We start from the raw sequence: 26,649 nt of genomic DNA on the forward strand, positions 1-26,649 counted from the left end.
ATGCAGAGCAGTTTGAAGTGACTTATTTTGTGGAAAAGACTGCTTTAAAAGGACTGACGAGCAGAAAGATTGGGTTTCAGATATAGAAATGCTAAAATGTAATTTTTTTGTTTGAATGTTTTGTCCGCTGTTGGGTGCTCCATTAATGCAGGATATTAAGGCAGTAGAGACAGTTCAGAGAAGATTTTTTGAGATGATACCAAGCTGTGAGAAGGTGACACTCATTTCCATGTGGAATAACTCAGGCTAATAGCATTCATGCATTTAGGGAAAATGTTGGTAAGTACAGGATGGTGAAGCTGATAGAAGACTAAACAGATAGGGTTTGATGAAGGCAGACGGGAAGAGGCTGGTTGGGCATAAATGCTGGTACAGACTAGTTGGATCAAATGTCTTGTTTTAGTCCTGCAAAAAAATCTATACAATTGTTTGGAAATTTGAAGAATATTCACAATTAAAATCAAAGCATCTATTCTGCATAATATTTGGCACATAAAGATGTATCCCTTGCACCAAGCAAATCAAGTGCTGTTCCCATGCAGAGGACACTTTGAAGTCACATTCAGTATAATCCTCCTATACTGGGCTTCTTGCTGCAGCACTTGCAAAGGTGCATGAAGAAAGGGTTTCTTTCCAATCTCTCCTGACCGTTTCCAGCATACTACACAACCAGAAGGATGAAGCCCTTTTAAGCAGCAGCTGCTGCTGCTAATTGATCCTACATGCCATTGGTAGCCAATTTCAATCAGCACCAAAAGCAATTTGTGTAAAATTAATCAGGTCAATCTCACCAGATTTAGTAAGGTCAGGTGAGCGCAGGATCATAAACAGTGCTCCCACTGTGGGGGGTATTTTTCTGAAGAAGGGTCTAGGCCCGAAACATCAGCCTTCCTGCTCCTCTGATGCTGCTTGGCCTGCTGTGTTCATCCAGCTCTACACCTTGTTCTCTCTGCCACTGCGGAAACTGAAAAATCTATCCTTGTGTCGTTTTCTTTTGTAGTGACGTTTTAATACCATGCATTTTAATGTTGTGATTTTTTTCTGTACGTGAGTCATTGGCTTTCTAATTGGCTTGAGGCATAATGAAGCGTAGTCCTTTCAGACATGTATGAAATTATGCATGATGTGCACCCAGCATCTGCTGCATTTTCAGACCCAAGTCTCACAATGCTTTGTCAGATCTTCATGGTCTTCAGACTGGTGTACTTTTGTCAATTAACAATGTTTGATTTTTCAAATCATAACATGAAGAGAGACTTAACCTTTGCTTTTGAGCATGGTGGCTTTGTTTTAATTGAATCCAGCCTGTGCACTAACACTCTTCATTTGTCAGGATGCAAAAGCCACATTTTACATTCTGTACCCATTAGGTCAGTGCTCATCTGCTGATTTTTTTTTTACTATAGAAAATAATTAAATGGAAGAGGACAGCATTAACATTTGAGACTATGGTCAAGTTATATATAACAGGTGTCTACCCAATTCAGGTATATTCCTGCCACATGCCTTCTGCATCAGGTTTGAAGCATAATTATTGTCAACCTGAGCGAGTTTTATTTAAACTAGAAAAGGAATAAAGTATTTTTCACTTGATATGCATGACAAACTCAGCTGTCACCCATTCAAGGATATACAATACTGCATATAGCTATAACAGAACATTTTATTAGCTTAACTCATATCAAGCCATGTTTAAAAAGTCAAGATGTGGGGGCAGAATTAGAAGAAGCAAGAGTAGGCTTGGGAGTGGATGGGGGCGTGTGTGCCAATTGCTGAAATTGACAGCAAGAAATCAGCCAAAACCCACTGATGTCCTTATTTAACTACAGTGTTAGGCTCTATGTGAGCAACCTCTTTGAGAAAGATAGTGTATTTGTTTCATTCAAATGATAGTTCATTTAAGTGTGGTTTTTGCTTGAAATAGTTTCCATGGCTTCCTAGAACACACAGGTGAATGCAAGGTAAGAAGACAGTAACAGAGAAAGGAGTTGAAGAAATTATGATCAAAGATTACAATTAGTAATGCGAAGACACGAGTTCAGAAGCTCTGCAATCACTTTCTGGTTTCCTGTATGCTCCCAGACTCGTGCCCCATTCTCCCCGTCTCTGTGCGCCAGCATATTAAAACTGATGCTACTATTAACCTCCGGATTCAAATTATAACATTAAATTCTTACAAGAGACATTAATTAATTTTATAGCAATGATTATCCATTGAGCAATAGGCTATTGGCTATTGAATATTCACTGCCGACAAAGCACAATTAATGATGTATGAAATGCTTGTCCAACCATCCTATGTTTCTCACTTGACTATTCCAGAGGATAAGGCCTTTTGAATTGTGGGATTATTGCTTCTCTAACTTTTAAAAAAAGAAGAGGGAGGTGAAGTCGTTATAAGGGCATCATCCTTTGGCTTGATTACAAATATAACGTTATAGACTTCCTTATCTCTTTCTTGAAAACTGAGTTACAATTCATCACAGTTTCACCAAAACAAATTTACTAGCACCATCCAGAGCAGGCTGCATGAGGCCAAGTATAGTTTTTAGATAGACAGAGATCAGGGTTTCTAAGTACATTTCCAGTGCCAAAGGGGTAATTGTGACTAAAATGTAAAGAATATAGTTCAGGAGGGGTTCCACCCTGCTCCATTCCGAACCAGACTGTGTTTAATTCCACGTCAATTAGTTTAATGAGAGAATTTATCTTAAAAATGGCCTTACATAATTACCGTAGATCATCTACAGCTGCTGTTAAAAAAATGTATCCACTCAATAGGTAATTAATATTTGACTGTAATTGTAACCACGTGCTGACTCATTGACCTTTAGGAAGCTGAAAGTATATGCACCAATCAATCGCATGCTCGCCTGCGGTTCTGTTTTTAAACCGATGATAATCCTTTTTGTTTAAAGTTGTTTCCATCCCACCTGCAGATAGGCTGAGACTGGAGAAAGACTTTTAAGAAAACATGTATGAACTGAATAGCTATAAAATCAAGTCAAATGGCTAAAAACCCATAAATCCAACTTAGAAGGGGAGTATTTCTCCTACTGGGCATTCTAATGATACGAAGCAAAGCAGTTCAGAACTTGTTGGTCTCATCTAGAACATTGTTGAGGCCATCTGGTAGCCAGTCTGAGTTGCTGGTTTGATTTCATGGCCCATAAAAATAATTTTGTAAAAGGTAAGCTCAAATTTAGCAACTTCTCTGTATAAGCAGAGTAGAAGAATAATGTTTGTTTAAAATTTCAAGAATAAATAGCCTTTGGGACTTGAAGTTTGTGATGCATCAGGACAAAGGCACATCAGAATTTCTGTTTTCATCAATTCCATTGACCCTGGTTGGATCTACAACATATTGTTCTCAAAAGCTGTCCCAAATAGACCCGAAGAATTCTTACTTATAGCTATCTCTGCCAACTTGACTTTCCCAATGTGGATGAAGATTAACATCACCCATGATTACGTGCCCTCCTTACCTCTTGATTTTTCCTTTGTTATCGTGTTTGATTTAATTAATTACTCTCAATTCCCTGCTCTTTACAATTTATTGTAATTATGTTTTACAAACAGGTGATGTGTTGCTGCTGCAACATGTGGAAGCTTCTGGAAGCTACTGTTCTGCCATTGTTATCGTGTTTGATTTACTCTCAATTCCCTGCTCTTTACAATTTACTGTAATTATGTTTTAGGACAAAACACCAGAATTAATCTTATACTTAACAAGTTACTCTTAAGACAGGAGAGAAGAAAGACATTAGAAACCTGAACACAAAATGAAGGCCTTACTTACATTTTAAAGATTAGAAATATTACAATGGAGCTACTTTTCCTGCATTCATGTTAAGCTGTGGGTTGTGCTTTCTCTCTGCCACTGGTCTTATTGCAGTTTGGGCTCTTGATCACACTTTTTATCCTCTCTCACTCTGGAAGATTTACTTCTTGTACTAAGTTTTAGTTAAGGCACCTCCTGTCTCCATTTGCACTGAATTCCTACTTGGGACCAGATTTTCAGTTTCACTCATTCATACTTTGTCTCACTCAGACAAAATCTCCACTTACATTGACAGTGCTCCTTACTGACCATGTGATGCAAATGCCTTCCCTCATTAACCCTGTCCACCTTTGACTGCAACAGGTCTTAATTTTATTTGGAAAAGGATGTACTTGCCAATTTAGTGAGTTGCCATCCCTTTTGGCTTCTTCGCTGATTAGTCTCTATTAAGACATCACATGGAAAATGTACAAAGAATTAGCATGTATATGTCCTTCCTTTTACAATTGCTGGTGTATCTCGATTAGCTAATTGTTTGTATTCGAAGGGTGATTTGATTATCTCATACCTGGAAATCAATCCTAGCAAGGCTTCCTTTTCCAAATAATTTGCCTTAATGGTCCTTCCACAACTGTTGAATACCCTTGATATCATATTAACAGCACAGGAGATGCAAGCCCTTCACATTCCCCAGAATCATTGTCTTGGGTGGGTTGTACAGAATTGCATCACCTCCAACAATGCAGCAAATCTTCGGTATTACACCGCAGTGTCAACCTCGATTTTTGCGCTCAAGTTCTGGAGACTGATTAGAAACCAAAGCCTTGTAACTCCACCAGCAACTCCACCTTGTAAGAACACCAGCAACTGAATCACAGCTGGAGCAAGCAACCCATATCTTGTGTTTCCTCCATCTCCCTTCTGAACAAGGAACAAAGAAAATTACAGCACAGGAACAGGCCCTTCGCCCCTCCAAGCCTGCGCTGATCAAGATCCTCTGTCTAAACCTGTCATCTATTTTCTAAGGGTCCGTATCCCTTTGCTCCCTGTCCATCCATATACCTGTCTAGATACGTGTTAAAAAACGCCATTGTGTCTGCGCCTACCACCTCTGCTGACAATACATTCCAGACACCCACCACCCTCTGCGTAAAGAACTTTCCACACGTATCTCCCTTAAACTTTCCTCCTCTCACTTTGAACTCATGACCCCTAGTAATTGAGTCCCCCACTCTGGGAAAAAGCTTCTTGCTATCCACCCCGTCTCTATCCCTCGTGATTTTGTAGACCTCAATCAGGTCACCCCTCAATCTCCGTCTTTCTAATGAAAATATTACTAATCTATTCAACCTCTCTTCATAGCTAGCACCCTCCAGACCAGGCAACATCCTGGTGAACCTCCTCTGCACCCTCTCCAAAGCACCCACATCCTTTTGGTAATAATGTGGTGACCAGAACTGTATGCTGTTGCTTTCCCTCATTCACTTTCCTCTTCTGTTCCACCACCACTCTCACCTCTCATCATCTGCTTCTCCCCTTCCTCACCCTCCTCTACCTATCTGCTTAGCATAAGTTCGACATTTCCCTATCATTCATCTCAGTAATCCCAAAGGCCTCGAAAGATGGATGGATTTGTTGAATTGAAAATGTAGTTTTATTTGGCCCAAGGAATAAAGTTCAATTAAAACCTCAAACCCTTTACTGTCACTGCCACCGAGAGATGCAGATCAAGGTGGTGATGGATGAAGGAGCAACAGCGCCACCTAATGTTGATAGGGCTGTAAAGTAAATATGATGATAACTACACAAGTGTACCCGATCATGGAACAGCCATAGAACAGTAAGTATCTAACAGAGAAACATGCTGTCTGTATTTGAACTTCAGTTGAGCACTGAAAGATTCTTCAAAGTATGTTCTTGTGTTAGTTTGCACATCAAGTTGATGTACTCTATACTCAGACATCTTCAGCTACTTCATCAATGACCATAAAGTCAGAAGTGGAGGTGTTTGCCTATGATTGCATAAGGCAATAACCACCCAATAAGAGATAATCTAACCACAGCCCCTTGATATTCAGTGGCATTACCATCGCTGAATCCCCCACTATCAACATCCTCGTAGTTGCCATTGACCAGAAATTGATTTGGACCAACTATGTAAACACAGTGACTATAAGAGCTGACGCTAGGAATACTGTAGCAAGTAATTCACCTCCAGACTTCCTGAAGCTTGCCCGCCATCCACAAGGCCAAATCAGGGATATGAATGGATACTCCCCACTTGCCTAGATGCCTGCATCTTGAAGAACACACAAGGCACTTGACACTTTTCAGGATAAAGAAACCTATTTGATTGGCACTACATCCTTAAGCATCCACTCCCTCCACCGATGATCAGTAGCAGCAGTGCATACTATCTACAAGATAGGCTGCAGAAATTTACCAAAGATCCTTCAACAGCACCTTCCAAACCCATGCCTGCTGCCACGGAGAATGACAAGTATAGGAGATACACGGGATTAGCACTGCTTGCAGGTCCCCTCCAAGCCAATCACCACCTGGACCTGGAAATATATTCCTGTTCCTTCAGTGTTGTTGGGTCAAAAGCCTGGAACTCCATCCCTAATAACATTGTATATCTACCTACAACAATTGGAATGCAGCAGTTCAGGAAGGTAGCTCATCACTACTTTGTTGAGGACAGCTAGGGATGGACAATAAATGCCAGCATAGATAGCAATGCCCAAGTTTCATGAGTCAACCAAAAATGGTAACAGAACTTGTAGAGCACCGCCCCTTGGCAAGAGTCTAAAAGAAGACAATTTCCAGGATGGGAGAATTCTCAGGATGGCATTTTGCCAGAACATGAAGATGGTTTGGAAGGTGTATGAGGGATAAATTCACACTCTAGCTTAAATTCTGTTGTCTGACGTGCCGTCTATACAGTGTTTTAGATGGTTTTCATAGAGAATGGCCACTGCTCTGTACAAGCTGACAGCCAATTAGAATGATCAAGCGAGGGACACTTCAGGGGTTATTTCAGAAAGCAGTGTCCTCAGAAGCACACAGGCCCTACGTTATGTCAACATCACATCCATGTAGATGAGACGTCTGCACAGCAAGAGCTTCTCTACAACAGCAATAGATGTTAAATCCTCTGTATAAAAGGGAACATAGCCACTAACCTGCCATAATGTCACCAGAACTGTAGGCTTGGGGAAAGCCTCATTCATCGCCATATAGGTTGGCCAGATGGACAGATCAATGGCAGAAGAATTTAACTTGAAAGGTGTGAGGTGATGCACTTTGGAAGATGTAGCAAGACCAGGGAGTAATTAATGATGAACTAGAGATGAGGAAACTCACAAGAACATAGGGTACTTATCCAAAGATTCCTGAAGGCAGAAGGTTAGATTAATAGATAACGAAGTGTGGAGCTGGATGAACACAGCAGGCCAAGCAGCATCTCAGGAGTACAAAAGCTGACGTTTTGGGCCTAGACCCTTCATCAGACCATCTCAAAATGTTAACTCTCTTTTGCTCTCCACAGATGCTGCCAGGTGGACTGAGTATCCCCTCCCTACCTCCCCACCTATACTCACATCTACAGGCTCCATTCCCGCCCCTCTAACTTCTCTGTCTCCTCTCCACCTATCTTCTCCTCTATCCATCTTCGGTCCGCCTCCCCCTCTCTCCCTATTTATTCCAGTTCCCTCTCCCGATCCCCCTTTTCTAATGAAGGGCCTAGGCCTGAAACGTCAGCTTTTGTGCTCCTGAGATGCTGCTTGGCCCGCTGTGTTCATCCAGCTCCACACTTTGTTTTCTCTAACATGTTACTTCTGTTTGTTTCATATGTGCAGTGATCACAGCATTTTGATTTTATCTGAGAGTCAGATTACTTTGCTTTTCAAAACTTGCAGCCACCCTTTCAAATACTAGTTTCAAAACAGCTCTTTCTCATTTAAGCCCTCAGTTTCTAAAAGCACAAAGTAATAAAGTAATTACAGCAGGATGATTGTGAATGATTAAAGGAGCAGAATTGTTGGGACTGATTTTAACACCTGCAGGTTTGCTGTGGAGTGGTTTTATGATGGATATGCTTGTTGATGTCTGAAAGTTTATGGTCCCGCAGTTTTAACTGCTGACCTTGTTTTAGCTTGTGTTTGAACTTGGCCTCCTGCTCCCTCTTGGTGAGAATGGTGCCAAGGCAGCGGGCAAAGACAGTTCCACACCAATTGTTTGGGTCAATTCAGAGGCAGAGTTTCCAAACAGCTGCTGGTGTCAGGGAGGATCAGACCAAGAGAGATCAAAAGCTTCCTTCTGCGTGCTGTAGAAGCATCCTTGTTTCTCTTAACATCCCAACAAATCCTCCTTGGTTCCTGCGGCAACTTTGATGTAGCACAGGCCTCCCCTGTGTCTCCATTAAAATCTAGTCGCTGTGCTCAAAACCTCATGAAGCTGCGACTTTTCGATTTAAATTGGACCCTTGAGAGCGTAAGGCAGCAAAACAATTTTCACAGCCAAACCGTACAAATGTACAACAATCCCTGTTGTCCTTGAAATACAGCTGGATATTTATAGATAGAAATATATCCAAAATCATTCGTGTGAATCCAGTTGTTAAATTGCCTTGCGTTGTGGCCAGCAGTTTAGGCAAAGGATTGGTCCTGAAATAGGTTGTATCTTAGCAGAAAATCAAGAGTGCGAGATCTATCACCACATCATACATGCATTGGAAGAGCAGATAGCTAAACACCTCCTGACCACCCCATCACATGTTAATCTTGAGACAGACTCTGGGTCTAGCACACCACCCGGTTTCCCTTTTAACCTGTCCTGATGCTGCCAGCCACAGGAATGCCAGCAGAGTGCTCATGGTAATTCCTGGCAGAACATCAGAAAGTTGGTTAGAATGCTGTGTTGTGTGAACTCAGCAGGGGGTGTTTCAGTGGAAGCTAATTACATGGAGGTAGGGAGTCGATCGTTTAATTGGCAGCATTCATGATCACACCATATTTAAGGGGAGATTGTGTAAGTAGTATGTTCGACACAGAGGTTGATAGCTCACAAAAAAGGCCCTTTGGCCCATTGAGTCTGCACTAGTCAAAAAATTCCTAACAATTCTATCTTCATTTTCCAGCACTTGGCCCCTAGCCTTGTCTGCCTTGACATAAGAGCCCATGGGATCTAATGAAATTTGGCTCATTGGATCCAGGATTGGCTGACTGATAAGAACCAGGGGGTGATGGTCAAGGGCAGAGTTTTTTATAACTGGAATATCTATCCAGTGGGGTCAAACATGGCTCTTGCTGTTTGTGGTATTATACAAATGATTCTGACTTCAATGTAGGAAGGTTCATCTGTACGTTAAACAGAAGTTAGTGAGTGACAAATAGTGCGAATCTCACTGGACTGGAAATCCGGAGGTGCAGGCTAATACGTTGGGTTCAAATCCACCCAAACAATGAGCAAGTCAGGAATTGGAAATTAAACTTGATGATGGTGACTGTAAGTATCAGTGATTGCCCACTAATGTCCTTGAGAGTACAGTCTCTATGTGACTTCAGAATGTGATGTTGAGGTGCTGGTGTTGGACTGGGGTGGACAAAGCCAGAAGTCGCACAACACCAGGTTATAGTCCGACAGGTTTGTTTGAAGTCACAAGTTTTTGGAGGGCAGCCCCTTCACCAGGTGAAGTGTGAAAGAAGACCACACAGACACAGAATGTATAGGCAGAGAGATCAAGGGCAGAGCGATCAAAACATCATACAACTAGTCAGAATGGAGTGTCGAATAATAAATCTCTGCAGATGACCAAGAGTGTTCGACTCTTGTCTCTCATTTCAAGTGATGAAGGGACTTATGATTTCAAATAAACCTGTTGGATATGACCTGGGTACCAAAGTGTGAAGCTGGACGAACACAGCAGGCCAAGCACCATCTCTGGAGCACAAAAGCTCTGGTGTTGTGTGATTTCTGATACTGACTTGTCCAGTTAAAGGCCAGTTTTGTTTGTGTAACACATGCCTGCCTTGCCAACAGCTCCAACATCCTGCATAGAATAAAGAAAAAAAGGATGACAAGAGGATAGAGATTTTCTTCAATTCAATTTGATCACATGTTCTTGTATCTTTCTTTCTATACCTACCTGAAATAAAAGCATAGGATGTAAAATGATGTTTTAAAAAACTGTTGAAAAATTGACAAGCCCTTCTTAAGATAGAATTAAATTCTGAAATTTAAAACTTAAAACTTAAAGGGATGTAAGTTTTAAATTTATCTTGATCTCTCCTGACCCCACAGTTGCTCACTGACATGCTTCTCTCATCGTTTGTAGTGAGAGCTTCAGCTGACTTGAAAAGAGAAAGTGGTAGCTTGTAAATGGAGTGAACTCAGGCCAGAATAATGTCTCATTTACTTTCAATTCCTACATCAATATTCTATTGTGGTGGCAGAAGGTTAAAATTCCTCCCCAGTTTGTTTCTAAGAGGCAGCTTTTGTAATGAAGAAGTTATAGTGGTTCTGTTTGAAATCAGAGGGAATAGTGAGGCCTTGAAAGTTGATAAAGGAAGATAAAGCCAGTAAAATCTGGAGACTTTTGGTTGCCATTATAACAGACTGGAAATGAACTGTTGAAGTACATTCTCTTGACACTTTTCCACTGCCTTTTCTGGGGATGGATGACATTACTTGAAATTATATATGAATATATTTGAAATCACAAGGCCCCAAGATGAATACAATTTTGGGTTCTTGAGTAAAGAATGTTTTTCATGCTGAATAGCATTCTACAAGGATGTCTGAATCTATAGTTTGTAACCTAAATGTGAATATGTGTTTATGTTCTATGAATTAAAGTATCCCTGAAGGATGTGTAATGAATAGAAGCAGGCTTTGGACCCAAGACTATATCAATTTTAGAGCATTTATAACTGGAAATAAGGTGACTTTTAACAATTTAATTATAAGACAATAAATTAGTTGAAACAAAATACAGCATTGGAAACACTCTATTGTCTGTTTTCAACCAAACCAGTTTAAGAAGAGCCGGATATAATTGCTTTTTATTCTTTTCTTCTAGTTCCTTCAAGCAGGTATCAACCCCAGAGATGACATAGCAACAGAGGCCTATGAAGATGAGCTGGACATGGGAAGATCAGGGTCGTACTTGAACAGCAGCATCACCTCAGCCTGGAGTGAGCACAGCCTTGATCCTGATGACATTAGGGTAAAAACAGGGAACTTTTCTTGGTGTCAAATTCTGCAACTAATTTTGTTTGTTTTAACATAACATGAATGATACATTTCTTCCTCTCAGTAAACATCAGGCTATACTCACATAAAAGCAAATTATTGTAGATTCTGGAAATGTGAAACAGAAACATTGTAAACACCTAACAGTTCTTTCAACATCTGAAGAGACAAGGAACAGAGTAGAAACTTTAGATCAATAACTTTTGTTCAGAACTGGAAACTCTTAAAAGTGTAATATATTTTAAGAATGTATAGATGGTTCAGAGAAGGGATGCAGGTTAGAATATACAAAGGGGAATGTTGAAGTTAGAATGGAAGACAGGAGACCATGCTTATTTATTTTTGTTAAACAGAGCCAATCAAACGAGCAATATTAATGATTGGTGGTGTCAAGAACTCTGAAGTGCTTATAGATAAATAATCTAGGCTGCTGGAAGAAAGTTAAAAACAACATTTAAAAGTAAGGTAAAGAAAAAATAATTTATGAAATAATAAGACTAAATATTCGCCCCACTGTCATATGGGCTGGGTAAGCTAAGTACTGAAAATTAGAGGAAATATGTTTCTTTGCACATTGAAGGTAGGTGGAGAGGAGACAGACAGGTCAAAGTTAATGATAATGGGAACTGCAGATGCTGGAGAATCCAAGATAACAGAGTGTGGAGCTGGATGAACACAGCAGGCCAAGCAGCATTTCGGGCCTAGACACTTCATCAGAGAGGGGAATGGGGAGAGGGAACTGGAATGAATGGGGGGGGGCGGCGGCGGACTGAAGATGGAGAGAAAACAAGATAGGTAGAGAGGAGTGTATAGGTGAGGTGGTAGGGAGGGGATAGGACAGTCCAGGGAAGATGGATAGGTCGAGGAGGTGGGATGAGGTGGTAGGTAGGAAATGGAGGTGCGGCTTGAGGTGGGAGGAAGGGATGGGTGAGAGGAAGAACAGGTTAGGGAAGCGGAGACCGGCTGGGCTGGTTTTGGGATGCAGTGGGGGGAGGGGACCACCCCAACCTCAAGTTCACCTGGGTCATCTCCAACACATCCCTCACCTTCCTGGACCATCTCAGGTAACCAGCTAGAAACTGATGTCCGTTTCAAGCCCACTGACTCCCACAGCTACCTAGAATACAAGTCCTCCCACCCACCCTCCTGCAAAAATTCTATCCCCTATTCCAATTCCACCGCCTAGCCGCATCTGCTCCCAGGATGAGGCATTCCACTCCCGCACATCCCAGATGTCCACGTTCGTCAAGGACTGCAAATTTCCCCTGCAGTGGTCGAGAACGCCCTTGACCGCGTCTTCCACATTTCCCACAACACATCCCTCACACCCCGCCCCCGCCACAACCGCCCCCAGAGGATCCCCCTCGTTCTCACATACCACCCCACCAACCTCCGGATACAACATATCATACTCCAAAACTTCCACCATCTACAATCTGCCCCCACCACCCAAGCCATTTTTCCATCCCCACCCTTGTCTGCCTTCCGGAGAGACCACTCTCTCCGCGACTCCCTTGTCCGCTCCACACTCCCCTCCAACCCCACCACACCTGGCACCTTCCCCTGCAACCGCAGGAAGTGCTACACTTGCCCCCACACCTCCTCACTCACCCCCATCCCAGGCCCCAAGATGACCTTCCATATCAAGCAGATGTGCATACCTGCACATCTGCCAATGTGGTATATTGTATCCATTGCACCCGGTGTGGCTTCGTCTACATTGGGGAAACCAAGCAGAGGCTTGGGGACCGCTTTGCAGAACACCTCCGCTCGGTTCGCAACAAACAACTGCACCTCCCAGTCGCAAACCATTTCAACTCCCCCTACCATTCCTCAGACGACATGTCCATCATGGGCCTCCTGCAGTGCCACAATGATGCCACCCGAAGGTTGCAGGAACAGCAACTCATATGCCGCTTGGAAACCCTGCAGCCCAATGGTATCAATGTGGACTTCACAAGCTTCAAACTCTCCCCTACCTCCACTGTATCCCAAAACCAGCCCAGTTCTTCCCCTCCCCCCACTACATCACAAAACCAGCACAGCCGGTCTCCGCTTCCCTAATCTGTTCTTTCTCTCACCCATACCTTCATCCCATCTCAAGCCGCACCTCCATTTCCTACCTACCACCTCATCCCACCTCCTCGACCTGTCCATCTTCCCTGGACTGACCTATCCCCTTCCTACCTCCTCATCGATACTTTCCTCTCTACCTATCTTGTTTTCTCTCCATCTGCGGTCCGCCCCCCACTCCCTATTTATTCCAGTTCCCACTCCCCATCCCCCTCTCTGATGAAGGGTCTAGGCCCGAAACGTCAGCTTTTGTGCTCCTGAGATGCTGCCAGGTCAAAGTTAGAGCCAGTAAAGGTGAATGTAGGTGGGGAGTTAGTGAGGGGATAGGTTGGTCTTGGGAGGACAGACAGGTCAAGGAGGTGGATGAGGTCAGCGAGTAGGACATGGGAGTGGGGCTTGAGGTGGGAGGAATGGTTCGGGATATGGGGAGGGGTGGGATGGTTTTGGGATACGGTCTTGGGAGGGGAGATTTTGAAGATTGTGAAGTCCACATTGATACCATTGGGCTGCAGGGTTCCCAAGCAGAATATGAGATGCTGTTCCTGCAGCTTTCGGGTGACATCATTGTGGCACTGCAGGAGGCCCATGATGGTCATGTCATCCAAGGAGTGGGAGGGGGAGTTGAAATGATTCGCGACTGGGAGGTGCAGTTGTTTGTTGTGAACTGAGCGGAGGTGTTCTGCAAAGCGGTCCCCAAGCCTCCGCTTGGTTTCCCGATGTAGAGGAGGCCACAACAGGAACAGCGGATACAGTATACCACATTAGCAGATGTGCAGGTGAACATCTGTTTGATGTCAAAAGTCTTCTTGGGGCCTGGGATAAGGGTGAGGGGGAGGGGTAGGGGCAGGTGTAAAAGTGCCAGATGTGGTGGGGCTGGAGGGGAGTGTGCAGTGGACAAGGGAGTCCCGGAGAGAGTGGTCCCTCCGGGAAGCAGATGAGGGTGGGGAGGGAAAAATGTCTTTGGTGGTGGGGTCAGATTGCAGATGGCAGAAGTGTCGGAGGATGATTTGTTGGATCCAGATGTTTGTGGGGTGGTACTTGAGGATGAGGGGGATTCTGTTTTGGTTGTTATTGCGCGGAGGGGGTGTGAGGGATGAGTTGTGGGAAATGCAAGAGACACGGTCGAGGGCATTTTCAACCACCGGGGAGGGAAAGTTGCAGTCCTTGAAAAATGACGACATTTGGGATGTCCAGGAGTGGAATGCTTCATCTCGGGAGCAGATGCGGTGGAGGTGAAGGAATTGGGAATAGGGGATGGCCTTTTTGCAGGAAGGTGGGTGAGAGGAGATGTATTCTAGGTAGCTGTGGGAGTTGGTCAGCTTGAAATGGATATCGGTTTCCAAGTGGATGCCAGAGATGGAAACAGAGAGGTCCAGGAAGGAGAGAGAGGTATCAGAGATGGTCCATGTGAACTTAAGGTTTGGGTAGAAGGTGTAAGTGAAGCGGATGAACTATTCAAGCTCCACATGGGAGCTCGAGGCGGCGCCGATACAGTCATCGATGTAATGTTGGAAGAGGTGGGGTTTAGGGCCAGTGTAGGTACGGAAGAGGGACTGTTCCACTTAACCTACAAAGAGGCAGGCATAGCTTGGGCCCATGCGGGTACCTATGTCTGTAGGAAGTGGGAGGAATTGAAGGAGAAGTTGTTGAGGGTGAGGACAGGTTTGGCTAAGTGGATGAGGGTGTCAGTGGAGGGTGACTGGTTGGGCCTGCGGGACAAGAAGAAGTGGAGGGCCTTTAGTCCATCTGCATGGGGAATGCAGGTGTATAGGGACTCGATGTCCATGGTAAAGTTGAGGTGTTGGGGACTGGGGAATTGGAACTTCTGGAGGAGATGGAGGGCGTGGGTGGTGTCACAGATGTAAGTAGAGAGTTCCTGGACCAAGCGCGAGAAAATGGAGTTGAGATAGATGGAGATGAGTTCGGTGGGGCAGGAGCAGGTGGGTCCAATGGGTTGACCAGGGCAGGCAAGCTTGTGAATTTTGGGAAGGAGACAGAAGTGGGTGGTGCAGGGTTGGGGAACGATGAGGTTGGAGGCTGCGGGTGGGAGGTCACCTCAAGTGATGAGGTTGTGGATGGTTTGGGAGATGATGGTTTAGTGGTCAGGGGTGAGATCATGATCAAGGGGGCGGTAGGAGGAGGTGTCAGAGAGTTGGCGTTTGGCCTCAGTGATGTAGAGGTCAGTGCGCCATACTACCACTGCACCTCCCTTGTCTGCGGGTTTGATGGTGAGGTTGGGGTTGGAGCGGAGGGAGCGGAGGGCTGCCCGTTCTGCGGGGAAGATGTTGGAGTGGGTGAGAGGGATGGAGAGGTTGAGGCGATTGATGTCTCGGCGGCAGTTGGAGACGAAGAGGTCGAGGGAGGGTAAGAGGCCGTGGGGTAGAGTCCAGGAGGAGGGGGTGTGTTGGAGGTGGGAGAAGGGGTCAGTGGAAGGAGAGTTAGCAATTTGGAGGAACTCCTCAAGTGTTTGTTCCTGGACTGAGACAAAAACAGGTTTAGGCAGTGAGCCATGGAGGGGTTACTATTCCTGACTGCCTGCCTCTCTTTCTCAGTCACAACCACACTGGTGTGTGCTGAGAGAGGGAGCATGTGGTGTTTACAAGTACCTTTTAGCTTTTCCATGATTGGTGTGCACCACGGGAGTTGAAGTTTATAATTGGCCCTGTGACTAAATTTTCATGTAAATTCTTTTCTCAGAACTTTCCTTTGTTGCTGGGTACATTTAAGGGGTTGTCACTTGCTCATTTCGATCACTGTTTTGATTGGGTTTCATGTAGGTTAACTGATATATTAAAATGTGAGGCTGGATGAACACAGCAGGCCAAGCAGCATCTCAGGAGCACAAAAGCTGACGTTTCGGGCCTAGATCCTTCATCAGAGAGGGGGATGGGGAGAGGGAACTGGAATAAATAGGGAGAGAGGGGGAGGCGGACCGAAGATGGAGAGAAAAGAAGATAGGTGGAGAGGAGAGTATAGGTGGGGAGGTAGGGAGGGGATAGGTCAGTCCAGGGAAGACGGACAGGTCAAGGAGGTGGGATGAGGTTAGTAGGTAGCTGGGGGTGCGGCTTGGGGTGGGAGGAAGGGATGGGTGAGAGGAAGAACCGGTTAGGGAGGCAGAGACAGGTTGGACTGGTTTTGGGATGCAGTGGGTGGGGGGGAAGAGCTGGGCTGGTTGTGTGGTGCAGTGGGGGGAGGGGACGAACTGGGCTGGTTTAGGGATGCAGTAGGGGAAGGGGAGATTTTGAAACTGGTGAAATCCACATTGATACCATATGGCTGCAGGGTTCCCAGGCGGAATATGAGTTGCTGTTCCTGCAACCTTCGGGTGGCATCATTGTGGCAGTGCAGGAGGCCCATGATGGACATGTCATCTAGAGAATGGGAGGGGGAGTGGAAATGGTTTGCGACTGGGAGGTGCAGTTGTTTGTTGCGAACTGAGCGGAGGTGTTCTGCAAAGCGGTCCCCAAGCCTCCGCTTGGTTTCCCCAATGTAGAGGAAGCCGCACCGGGTACAGTGGATGCAGTATACCACATTGGCAGATGTGCAGGTGAACCTCTGCTTAATGTGGAATGTCATCTTGGGGCCTGGGATGGGGGTGAGGGAGGAGGTGTGGGGACAAGTGTAGCATTTCCTGCGGTTGCAGGGGAAGGTGCCGGGTGTGGTGGGGTTGGAGGGCAGTGTGGAACGAACAAGGGAGTCACGGAGAGGGCGGTCTCTCCGGAAAGCTGACAGGGGAGGGGATGGAAAAATGTCTTGGGTGGTGGGGTCGGATTGTAAATGGCGGAAGTGTCGGAGGATAATGCGTTGTATCTGGAGGTTGGTAGGGTGGTGTGTGAGAACGAGGGGGATCCTCTTGGGGCGGTTGTGGCGGGGGCGGGGTGTGAGGGATGTGTTGCGGGAAATACGGGAGACGCGGTCAAGGGCGTTCTCGATCACTGTGGGGGGAAAGTTGCGGTCCTTAAAGAACTTGGACATCTGGGATGTGCGGGAGTGGAATGTCTTATCGTGGGAGCAGATACGGCGGAGGCGGAGGAATTGGGAATAGGGGATGGAATTTTTGCAGGAGGGTGGGTGGGAGGAGGTGTATTCTAGGTAGCTGTGGGAGTCGGTGGGCTTGAAATGGACATCAGTTACAAGCTGGTTGCCTGAGATGGAGACTGAGAGGTCCAGGAAGGTGAGGGATGTGCTGGAGATGGCCCAGGTGAACTGAAGGTTGGGGTGGAAGGTGTTGGTGAAGTGGATGAACTGTTCGAGCTCCTCTGGGGAGCAAGAGGCGGCGCCGATACAGTCATCAATGTACCGGAGGAAGAGGTGGGGTTTGGGGCCTGTGTAGGTGCGGAAGAGGGACTGTTCCACGTAATCTACAAAGAGGCAGGCATAGCTGGGGCCCATGCGGGTGCCCATGGCCACCCCCTTAGTCTGTCGGAAGTGGGAGGAGTCAAAAGAGAAGTTGTTGAGTGTGAGGACGAGTTCAGCTAGGCGGATGAGTGTGTCGGTGGAGGGGGACTGGTCGGGCCTGCGGGACAGGAAGAAGCGGAGGGCCTTGAGGCCATCTCCATGCGGAATGGCCTCAAGGCCTCGGCGATGTAGAGGTCAGTGCGCCATACTACCACTGCGCCACCCTTGTCTGCGGGTTTGATGGTGAGGTTGGGGTTGGAGCGGAGGGAGCGGAGGGCTGCCCGTTCTGCGGGGGAGAGGTTGGAGTGGGTGAGAGGGGTGGAGAGGTTGAGGCGGTTAATGTCTCGACGGCAGTTGGAGATGAACAGGTTGAGGGAGGGTAGGAGGCCTGGGGGTTGTGTCCAGGAGGAGGACTTGTGTTGGAAGCGGGTGAAGGGGTCAGTGGAAGGAGGGTTGGGTTCCAGGTTGAAGAAGTAGGCATGGAGGCATTGACGGCGGAAAAACTGCTCTATGTCCAACCGTGACTGGTATTCGTTGATGTGTGGTTGTAGGGGGACAAAGGTGAGCCCCTTGCTAAGGAAGGCCAGACCGAGGCCAGACGCCAACTCTCCGACACCACCTCCTACCGCCTCCTCGATCATGACCCCACACCCGAGCACCAAACCATCATCTCCAACACCATTCACGACCTCATCACCACAGGGGACCTCCCACCCACAGCCTCCAACCTCAATGTTCCCCAACCCCGCACGGCCCGTTTCTATCTCCTTCCCAAAATCCACAAACCTGCCTGCCCTGGTTGACCCATCGTCTCAGCCTGCTCCTGCCCCACCAAACTCATCTCCACCTATCTGGACTCCATTTTCTCCCCTTTGGTCCAGGAACTCCCCAACTACGTCCGTGACACCACCCACGCCCTCCACCTCCTCCAGGACTTCCAATTCCCTGGCCCCCAACACCTCATATTCACCATGGACGTCCAGTCCCTGTACACCTGCATTCCGCATGGAGATGGCCTCAAGGCCGTCCGCTTCTTCCTGTCCCGCAGGCCCGACCAGTCCCCCTCCACCGACACTCTCATCCGCCTAGCTGAACTCGTCCTCACACTCAACAACTTCTCTTTTGACTCCTCCCATTTCCTACAGACAAAGGGGGTGGCCATGGGCACCCGCATGGGCCCCAGCTATGCCTGCCTCTTTGTAGGTTACGTGGAACAGTCCCTCTTCCGCACCTACACAGGCCCCAAACCCCACCTCTTCCTCCGGTACATTGATGACTGTATCGGCGCCGCCTCTTGCTCCCCAGAGGAGCTCGAACAGTTCATCCACTTCACCAACACCTTCCACCCCAACCTTCAGTTCACCTGGGCCATCTCCAGCACATCCCTCACCTTCCTGGACCTCTCAGTCTCCATCTCAGGCAACCAGCTTGTAACTGATGTCCATTTCAAGCCCACCGACTCCCACAGCTACCTAGAATACACCTCCTCCCACCCACCCTCCTGCAAAAATTCCATCCCCATTCCCAATTCCTCCGCCTCCGCCGTATCTGCTCCCACGATAAGACATTCCACTCCCGCACATCCCAGATGTCCAAGTTCTTTAAGGACCGCAACTTTCCCCCCACAGTGATCGAGAACGCCCTTGACCACGTCTCCCGTATTTCCCGCAACATATCCCTCACACCCCGCCCCCGCCACAACCGCCCCAAGAGGATCCCCCTCGTTCTCACACACCACCCTACCAACCTCCGGATACAACGCATTATCCTCCGACACTTCCGCCATTTACAATCCGACCCCACCACCCAAGACATTTTTCCATCCCCTCCCCTGTCAGCTTTCCGGAGAGACCGCCCTCTCCGTGACTCCCTTGTTCGTTCCACACTGCCCTCCAACCCCACCACACCCGGCACCTTCCCCTGCAACCGCAGGAAATGCTACACTTGTCCCCACACCTCCTCCCTCACCCCCATCCCAGGCCCCAAGATGACATTCCACATTAAGCAGAGGTTCACCTGCACATCTGCCAATGTGGTATACTGCATCCACTGTACCCAGTGCGGCTTCCTCTACATTGGGGAAACCAAGCAGAGGCTTGGGGACCGCTTTGCAGAACACCTCCACTCAGTTTGCAACAAACAACTGCACCTCCCAGTCGCAAACCATTTCCACTCTCCCTCCCATTCTCTAGATGACATGTCCATCATGGGCCTCCTGCACTGCCACAATGATGCCACCCGAAGGTTGCAGGAACAGCAACTCATATTCCGCCTGGGAACCCTGCAGCCATATGGTATCAATGTGGATTTCACCAGTTTCAAAATCTCCCCTTCCCCTACTGCATCCCTAAACCAGCCCAGTTCGTCCCCTCCCCCCACTGCACCACACAACCAGCCCAGCTCTTCCCCCCCACACACTGCATCCCAAAACCAGTCCAACCTGTCTCTGCCTCCCTAACCGGTTCTTCCTCTCACCCATCCCTTCCTCCCACCCCAAGCTGCACCCCCAGCTACCTACTAACCTCATCCCACCTCCTTGACCTGTCCGTCTTCCCTGGACTGACCTATCCCCTCCCTACCTCCCCACCTCTACTCTCTCCACCTATCTTCTTTACTCTCCATCTTCGGTCCGCCTCCCCCTCTCTCCCTATTTATTCCAGTTCCCTCTCCCCATCCCCCTCTCTGATGAAGGGTCTCGGCCCGAAACATCAGCTTTTGTGCTCCTGAGATGCTGCTTGGCCTGCTGTGTTCATCCAGCCTCACATTTTATTATCTTGGAATTCTCCAGCATCTGCAGTTCCCATTATCTCTAATTGATATATTACACTGCATTGGTAAGTTTGAAGCCAGCATGTGTTAGACTGCATTCACTGAATAAAACCCATTGTCAAGAAAAGCATTACTGTCTCGTCTCATGCTTCTCTAACTGGCTAGGGATCAATAATACACTAAGTAGCAAAGTCTTCTCTTAAATGTAAAATTATCTATTGCTCGTCATTTCCATTTCTAGATTTCTACTTAGAACAAATTACTGTAAGAATAGTTAATGTAAAAGAACAATTTTCTTTTACCTCATCTACATTTATATTGAATTGATACAAATCTAACAAAAAGGCACAAATTTCAGATTATGTATCTAATCAATTCCAATTTTACTGAAAAGATACTTAGTCATGATTAACAACTACAATACTGAAATATGATTCATTTTCATAAGAAATTCAATGAGACTTTGTAGAAATGCCAAAGAAAGGAAACAACCATCTAAGTCAGCATACCAATAATTTATAACTATAAAAATGTAGAACCAAAATGGGATACAGGTTGTTTTAAATTTTCAATAATCATGGATTTCTTTACTGAGTTAACACTTTTGAAAGTATTTGTATAATCTGTGCAGATAATACACTTACTGCACGATATAGAGGATTGCTGTTGAAACTGATCTCAGACATAAACACACCATTGTTTATTTGTAGGATGAACTGAAGAAACTATATGCACAGCTGGAGATTTACAAAAGGAAAAAGATGACTGCTAATAACCCACATCTGCAAAAAAAGAGAAGTTCAAAGAAAGGTTTAGGACGTTCAATTATGCGGCGCATCACTGAAATTCCAGAGACAGTAAGTAGACAGTACAGCAAAGAGGACAAGGAACATTCAGAGCTTTCAATAACCAGGAACAGCATCAGTATTGCGAGGAAGAATCCGTTTGATCCCACTAGCTCAAGTGTGAAAGGAAAAGAAGACTTTATGAAAAATAAAGCTTTACTGCTGCAAAAATCTCTCAGTAGCTATGATCATGTGACAGATCAAGGTGAAGAATCCAACATCTCTGTGGCAAATAAGGTTGAAGTTTCCAACACAGAAGCTGGACTTCTAGATTCACTCATGGGGAAGAAGTTAGCCAAAAAGTCACTTGAGAAGACAGACAACATTTCTACAGAATCTGTCCCTTTAGTTTGCAAGTCTGCTAGTGCACATAACTTAAGTGCAGACAAAAAGCCTTTGCATCCGAGAACATCAATGTTGCAGAAATCCCTCAGTGTCATTGCTAGTGCAAAGGAAAAGACTTTGGCAATGACTGGAAAGACACAAAGCATGGATGAACACACCAAGCACTGTAAACTACAGCAAAGAAGCAAAGAGGCTACCAAAAGCTATCCCTCAGCAGATAACCGTGAAATGGAACCATCCCAACCAATAAACTCTTTGGGCCACTCTTCCATTTCCGAAGAGGCAAGAAGAGGTCCTAAAGCTGGAATAATGAAGCAACACATTAATAGCCAGTCCACAGTTAGCCCTGATACAACAAACTCTCAACTGAGTGATCCATTTGACAGAGCTGAAGTCTGTCCATGGGAGCTACAAGAACAGCCACTTACTCCTTCAGAATCAAGAATCCAGAAACATGTATCTATTGCACCAGTGGAATCACAAAATATTCACAGTTCACATTCAACTGTGAAGGCTCAGAACACAAACAAACAGAAGCCTGGGGAGAATGTTGTGAAACAAAAGCAAGCAACACAGGCCAATCTTGAGAAATCAGAAGTGTGCCCCTGGGATTTTGAGGAGCCGCAACCAAGCCTGCCAGAGAGTAGCACAACTATAACACAGCAGCCTGAAACTATTTCCACTTCGGAAGATATGGATTCAAATAAAGTAACCAAGGTTTGTGAAAGTCACCCTTGGGACTTCAAGGAAACGCCAAGCAAAGCATCAGAAACAAGCCAGTGTACAAAAGGGGATGGGAAGAAGGGAGAGATGGGAAATGAAAAGAACAAAGGGACCATGCCAGAGCATATAATATCAAGCAGTAGCCTACAGCAAGTTTCCATTGATAGAGCAAATGTCTGTCCTTGGGAATTTGAATCGTCAGAGTCACCAGATTTGGAGAAGAGCCCAGCTTCAGCTGCCTCAGCCTCTTTATTGAACAGTATTCCCCAGAAAAAAATAATGATGAAAGGGTTTGGGATGTCTGTGAAAACATTGGTATCCACAGGGAAAGGGAAAGAGGTAGAGAAAGCAAAAGAAAGAAAAGATAACAAGGTAAAAGTGAAAGGAAAGCACAAGGAAAAGGACGTGAAAGAAGAAAACCAAGTGGACAAACCCAATCTGGCTGAAAGCTGCCCTAGGGAAGTCAAAGTAACTCCCGGTTCTGCAATTGGAAAGAGCAAAAACATCAACAACAATGGAGCAGGAAAAGACAGAGAAAAATGTGCTGAAATATGTCCATGGGACATTGACGAGAGTAGTCCTATTCTACAAGTAGCAGAAAGAAACACAGCAGCAACTAAGGACAATAACAGTTCACAGGGCACAGGCGTAAACACAGCAAAAATGGCTTCAATCTGCCCTTGGGATTTTGATGATCAATCATTGGGAAAAAATGTGTGACAATAAATTTAATAAACCTGAGTTGACAATAGTCAAAGTTTTCATATCATGAAACTAAGAATTCATATAAACAATACATACTTTATTATAAGAACAAATAGAAACAGTGAAAGCAGGATTCAACTTAAAATTCCAATTTGTATGACAGCCTTTATTTCATCATTTTTCTTTCATATGCATACAATTCTAATGAGAACATATTCTGTCAGATTTACTTGCATTCTGGAATGCTATAGTATTTAGAAACACTTATGTGACAGAACTACTCTATTTTATGCAATGGTCATGTACTGTTACACCAACCGGAAGCACCTATTCTTAGTAATGGAACCATTTTATTTCTATTTAAAAACAAAAACACGACAACAGTGAGCTTCAACTTGGCCTGCAAGCCATAACATTTTCGAAATACTACTGTACTCAATGTGATTTATATTGTGGATCATTTGTTTCAACTGGTGTTTACAGATTCTTATGTACTCCCTGAAAATTATAGTTTGGTATCAATAGCTGTTGAAAGTTTTTTGATATATCAAATGGTAGGTTTCTGTGTATTTTTTTTTTCCAAAGGTTATTTCTAGTGCACATCTAGCCACTGCAATAGTGGAATTGGTGGTCCTACCTAGCCTTGTGAAATATAACCAACTTCAGCTTCATTTATATTAGCTGATTCTTTCCAGTTGCCTATTCCTTGAAAACAAAGATTTGCTGTATTACATGACAATCCTCAGTTTGCACTTTTTAAATCAACTTATTTGTGCACATTTATTTAGAGATATTACAGTTCTGAACAATAACTCATCATGTGTTGAATCATAGATTTCAACTATCCTTATCTTAGTGGTGTTTGGCACCTGAAAAAGATCAAATCTGTAAGCTCATATATTTGCTTCTGTGTTCTGCATGCAAAATTACTGGTAGGACTGACAACTTGCTAAACCTCTGACCTTTAGCATTTGGACTGTACTGAATTGTATTGTGAGTGAGGCTGTATCCTGTACACTGTATTCTGTGCTTGTTCTATCTACTGACAAGCTCTGGCATCCACCAGGGAATATTTGATAGATCTCTTTTATGGTTTGTGGCAGCATGTAAATAAGGTAACCTTATCTGCAATAAAATTACGTTTATATTATACGAATTCAACTTGTGCTTGTTCATGATTTCTGTAAAGAAAAGCATCTTTAACCCACCTTCCTATATAACCCCCTTCCCATCCATGTTTTACCATATCCCACCCTTGCAGAAAATGTTGCCCCCCCAATACACAATTGCCTGACCGAATTACCTCCGATCTGTAGCTCCCAGTCCCGAAGCATAACTTATTCTGTTTCCTTTGTGAAGCAGCAGTCCCCTTGTCCCCACCAACCTCCCTTTATCCATGATTTCTGTGGATGGGCCCAACTGACTGATTGCAAACGACCTACTAATGCAACCTAACTTCACAGCCCTGGGAATGACAAAAGCCCAGGCCCCTGACTGATGCTTGCACATCTCCTAGCCCACGCTATTCCCTACTTCCCAAATTGGTTGATATGGAGCCACGGACTGACGGTCACTCATTCCACTTACTGCAGAGACAAAGTCCCCTCACCTAGAGTACTCTGACCGAATGCCTGACCAAAAGCACGTGAGAAGTGGGAAATTGCCTTCATGTGACATTCCAATTCCTCTTTTGAAGGTTAATATCAAGTCTGCTTCCGACACTTTTCTTCAAGCAGCACATTCCAGACAATAACAATTTCAAGGGAGCTGCTGCCATCTGCCAGTGTGCCTTTGCAAGGGATTGGAAAAACTCTGATCAAAAAAAACTAGACAGATAAGTTTTGACTATGTCATTTCTCTGGGGTATCCAGAGCTTTTCTGTTGAAATCATGGCTAGATGTCTGCAAAAGCCCTACCGCTTTGCAATTTTTTTACCATTTAGTTTATGAACTTGTTGAAACTTTCTCCAGCAAGGATTCAATGCCTTCATGAGTGGTTGAGGAGAATGAAGAGAAAGGGAATTAGGTAGAGAGTAATTAGTAGTGGAAGCAATAATAATTACATTATTAGTTTTTCAAAATAATTCTGTTAGCATTTCTACGCAAGAAAGTCAGCTGCTGAGTTTCCAGATGACCCCTAGATGAAAGGCCAGAAGGAACTTGCATTTAGACAGTGTCTTTCATGATTTAAGGACATTCCAAAGTACCTTACAGTTAATAAATATTAAATATGTTACGATAAATATGTACCAGCGCTGTCTTTAAACCAATAAGTTCTATCTAATGGATGTAATTGTGCTGATCTGAAAATAGAATTAATGCAAATAAAAAGTAAGAACAAATTATACTGCAGTTTTCTACTCCTAAATGCTTTATCCAACCAGGTTTGTAACATTCTACTTTAAACTTCAGAGTACCGCTTCATGCACAAGAATGAAAATCGGTCAGACTAAATGTCTTCTCAGACTCTAAATGCAAAATTAGACTGCAAGGACTCACCATTTGTAAACCTTTTCCCTTTGAGTTACACAACAGTGGCTCTGTATCTGGTCACTGCTCATGACAAGCATATTGTTCTTCCTTTCAGTGAATAGCTTCTATGAAGCAATCAATCAGTACTCCAGCAAAAAAGGGTGACTAAACAGATATAGAAATTTACATGACAACAAAGTTTGAAGCTGGATGAACACAGCAGGCCAAGCAGCATCTCAGGAGCACAAAAGCTGACGTTTCGGGCCTAGACCCTTCATCAGAGCTTTTGTGCTCTTGAGATGCTGCTTGGCCTGCTGTGTTCATCCAGCTTCACACTTTGTTTTCTTGGATTCTCCAGCATCTGCAGTTCCCATTATCTCTGACAGAAATTTACATACTTATCAGCCTTGCTTCAGTAGGACGTTAAAAAATGCAACGCTATTAATGAGATTACTTGTATGATTAACTATGTTTGAAACTGAAATAACTCTACAGAGGCCAGTATCCTGTCATCAATTGCCCTTTATTCATATGGGCACAGTACATGGATTCTGACTAGCTAGCTCAGAGCCAGTCCCTGGAGTGAGGACAATTCCTCACACTCTTGTTTATATCTGTCAGCCAGGACTCTCTGATTGCCCTAAGTTAACAGCCACAATCAGGGATCTCATACTCAATGCGATCCACCCAGCCAACCCTGTTCCAATCACTACAGGAACCAACTATGCAACAGGCCACTTTAGATTTGGCAATGTGTAATGAGACAGGATTAATTAATCATCTTATAGTACAAAATGCTCCAAGAAAGGAAGATTAAAAAATAAAAGGGTGAGAAACATAGTCTTAAACTAATGCCTTTACCATAAATAAAGACAATTGGAAAGGAAGGAGGATGGCATTAACTGAGTGGGAGTGGGAAAATAGACAATAATACAAGAGATAAGAAAATAGCTAAACAGGAAAGAGTGCACCTAAATCATTGCAAACATTTAAGGATATGTTTCATAATTTGCAATGAATATATATTCAGTTGAGAAAGAAATGTCCACAAGAATGATTAACAACATTTCATAGCTAACTAAGATAGTTAAGAGCAACACCAAATTATAAGAAATAGCATATGTTAAATGTGACAGAGATTAGCCAATAGGCCAAAACATTGAGAATGTTTTCAAAACCAGCAAAGCCTCAAAATAGATAAAGGGGAGAAATAGACAATGACAGTAAACTAACAAAAACATAAAAATGGTAACAGGTTCCATTGGGATATAAAATGGAAGAGATT

At 44.8% G+C, this 26,649-nt stretch overlaps 1 protein-coding gene across 1 annotated transcript in view; it reads left to right on the top strand.

Annotated features, from left to right (window-relative positions):
* Positions 1 to 24,027, top strand: part of gpr158a (G protein-coupled receptor 158a) — a 568,943-nt gene extending 544,916 nt beyond the window's left edge. Inside the window, exons 10-11 of the mRNA XM_059638942.1 lie at positions 10,863 to 11,009; positions 20,986 to 24,027. Coding sequence (XP_059494925.1) covers positions 10,863 to 11,009; positions 20,986 to 22,908 — 2,070 coding nt within the window. The 3' untranslated portion in view covers positions 22,909 to 24,027. The remainder of the gene's footprint in view (positions 1 to 10,862; positions 11,010 to 20,985) is intronic.
* Positions 24,028 to 26,649: the final 2,622 nt, after the last annotated feature.

The sequence above is a fragment of the Stegostoma tigrinum genome, chromosome 2 (genome assembly GCF_030684315.1).
Source record: "Stegostoma tigrinum isolate sSteTig4 chromosome 2, sSteTig4.hap1, whole genome shotgun sequence".
In the NCBI taxonomy this organism is placed as follows: Eukaryota; Metazoa; Chordata; class Chondrichthyes; order Orectolobiformes; family Stegostomatidae; genus Stegostoma; species Stegostoma tigrinum.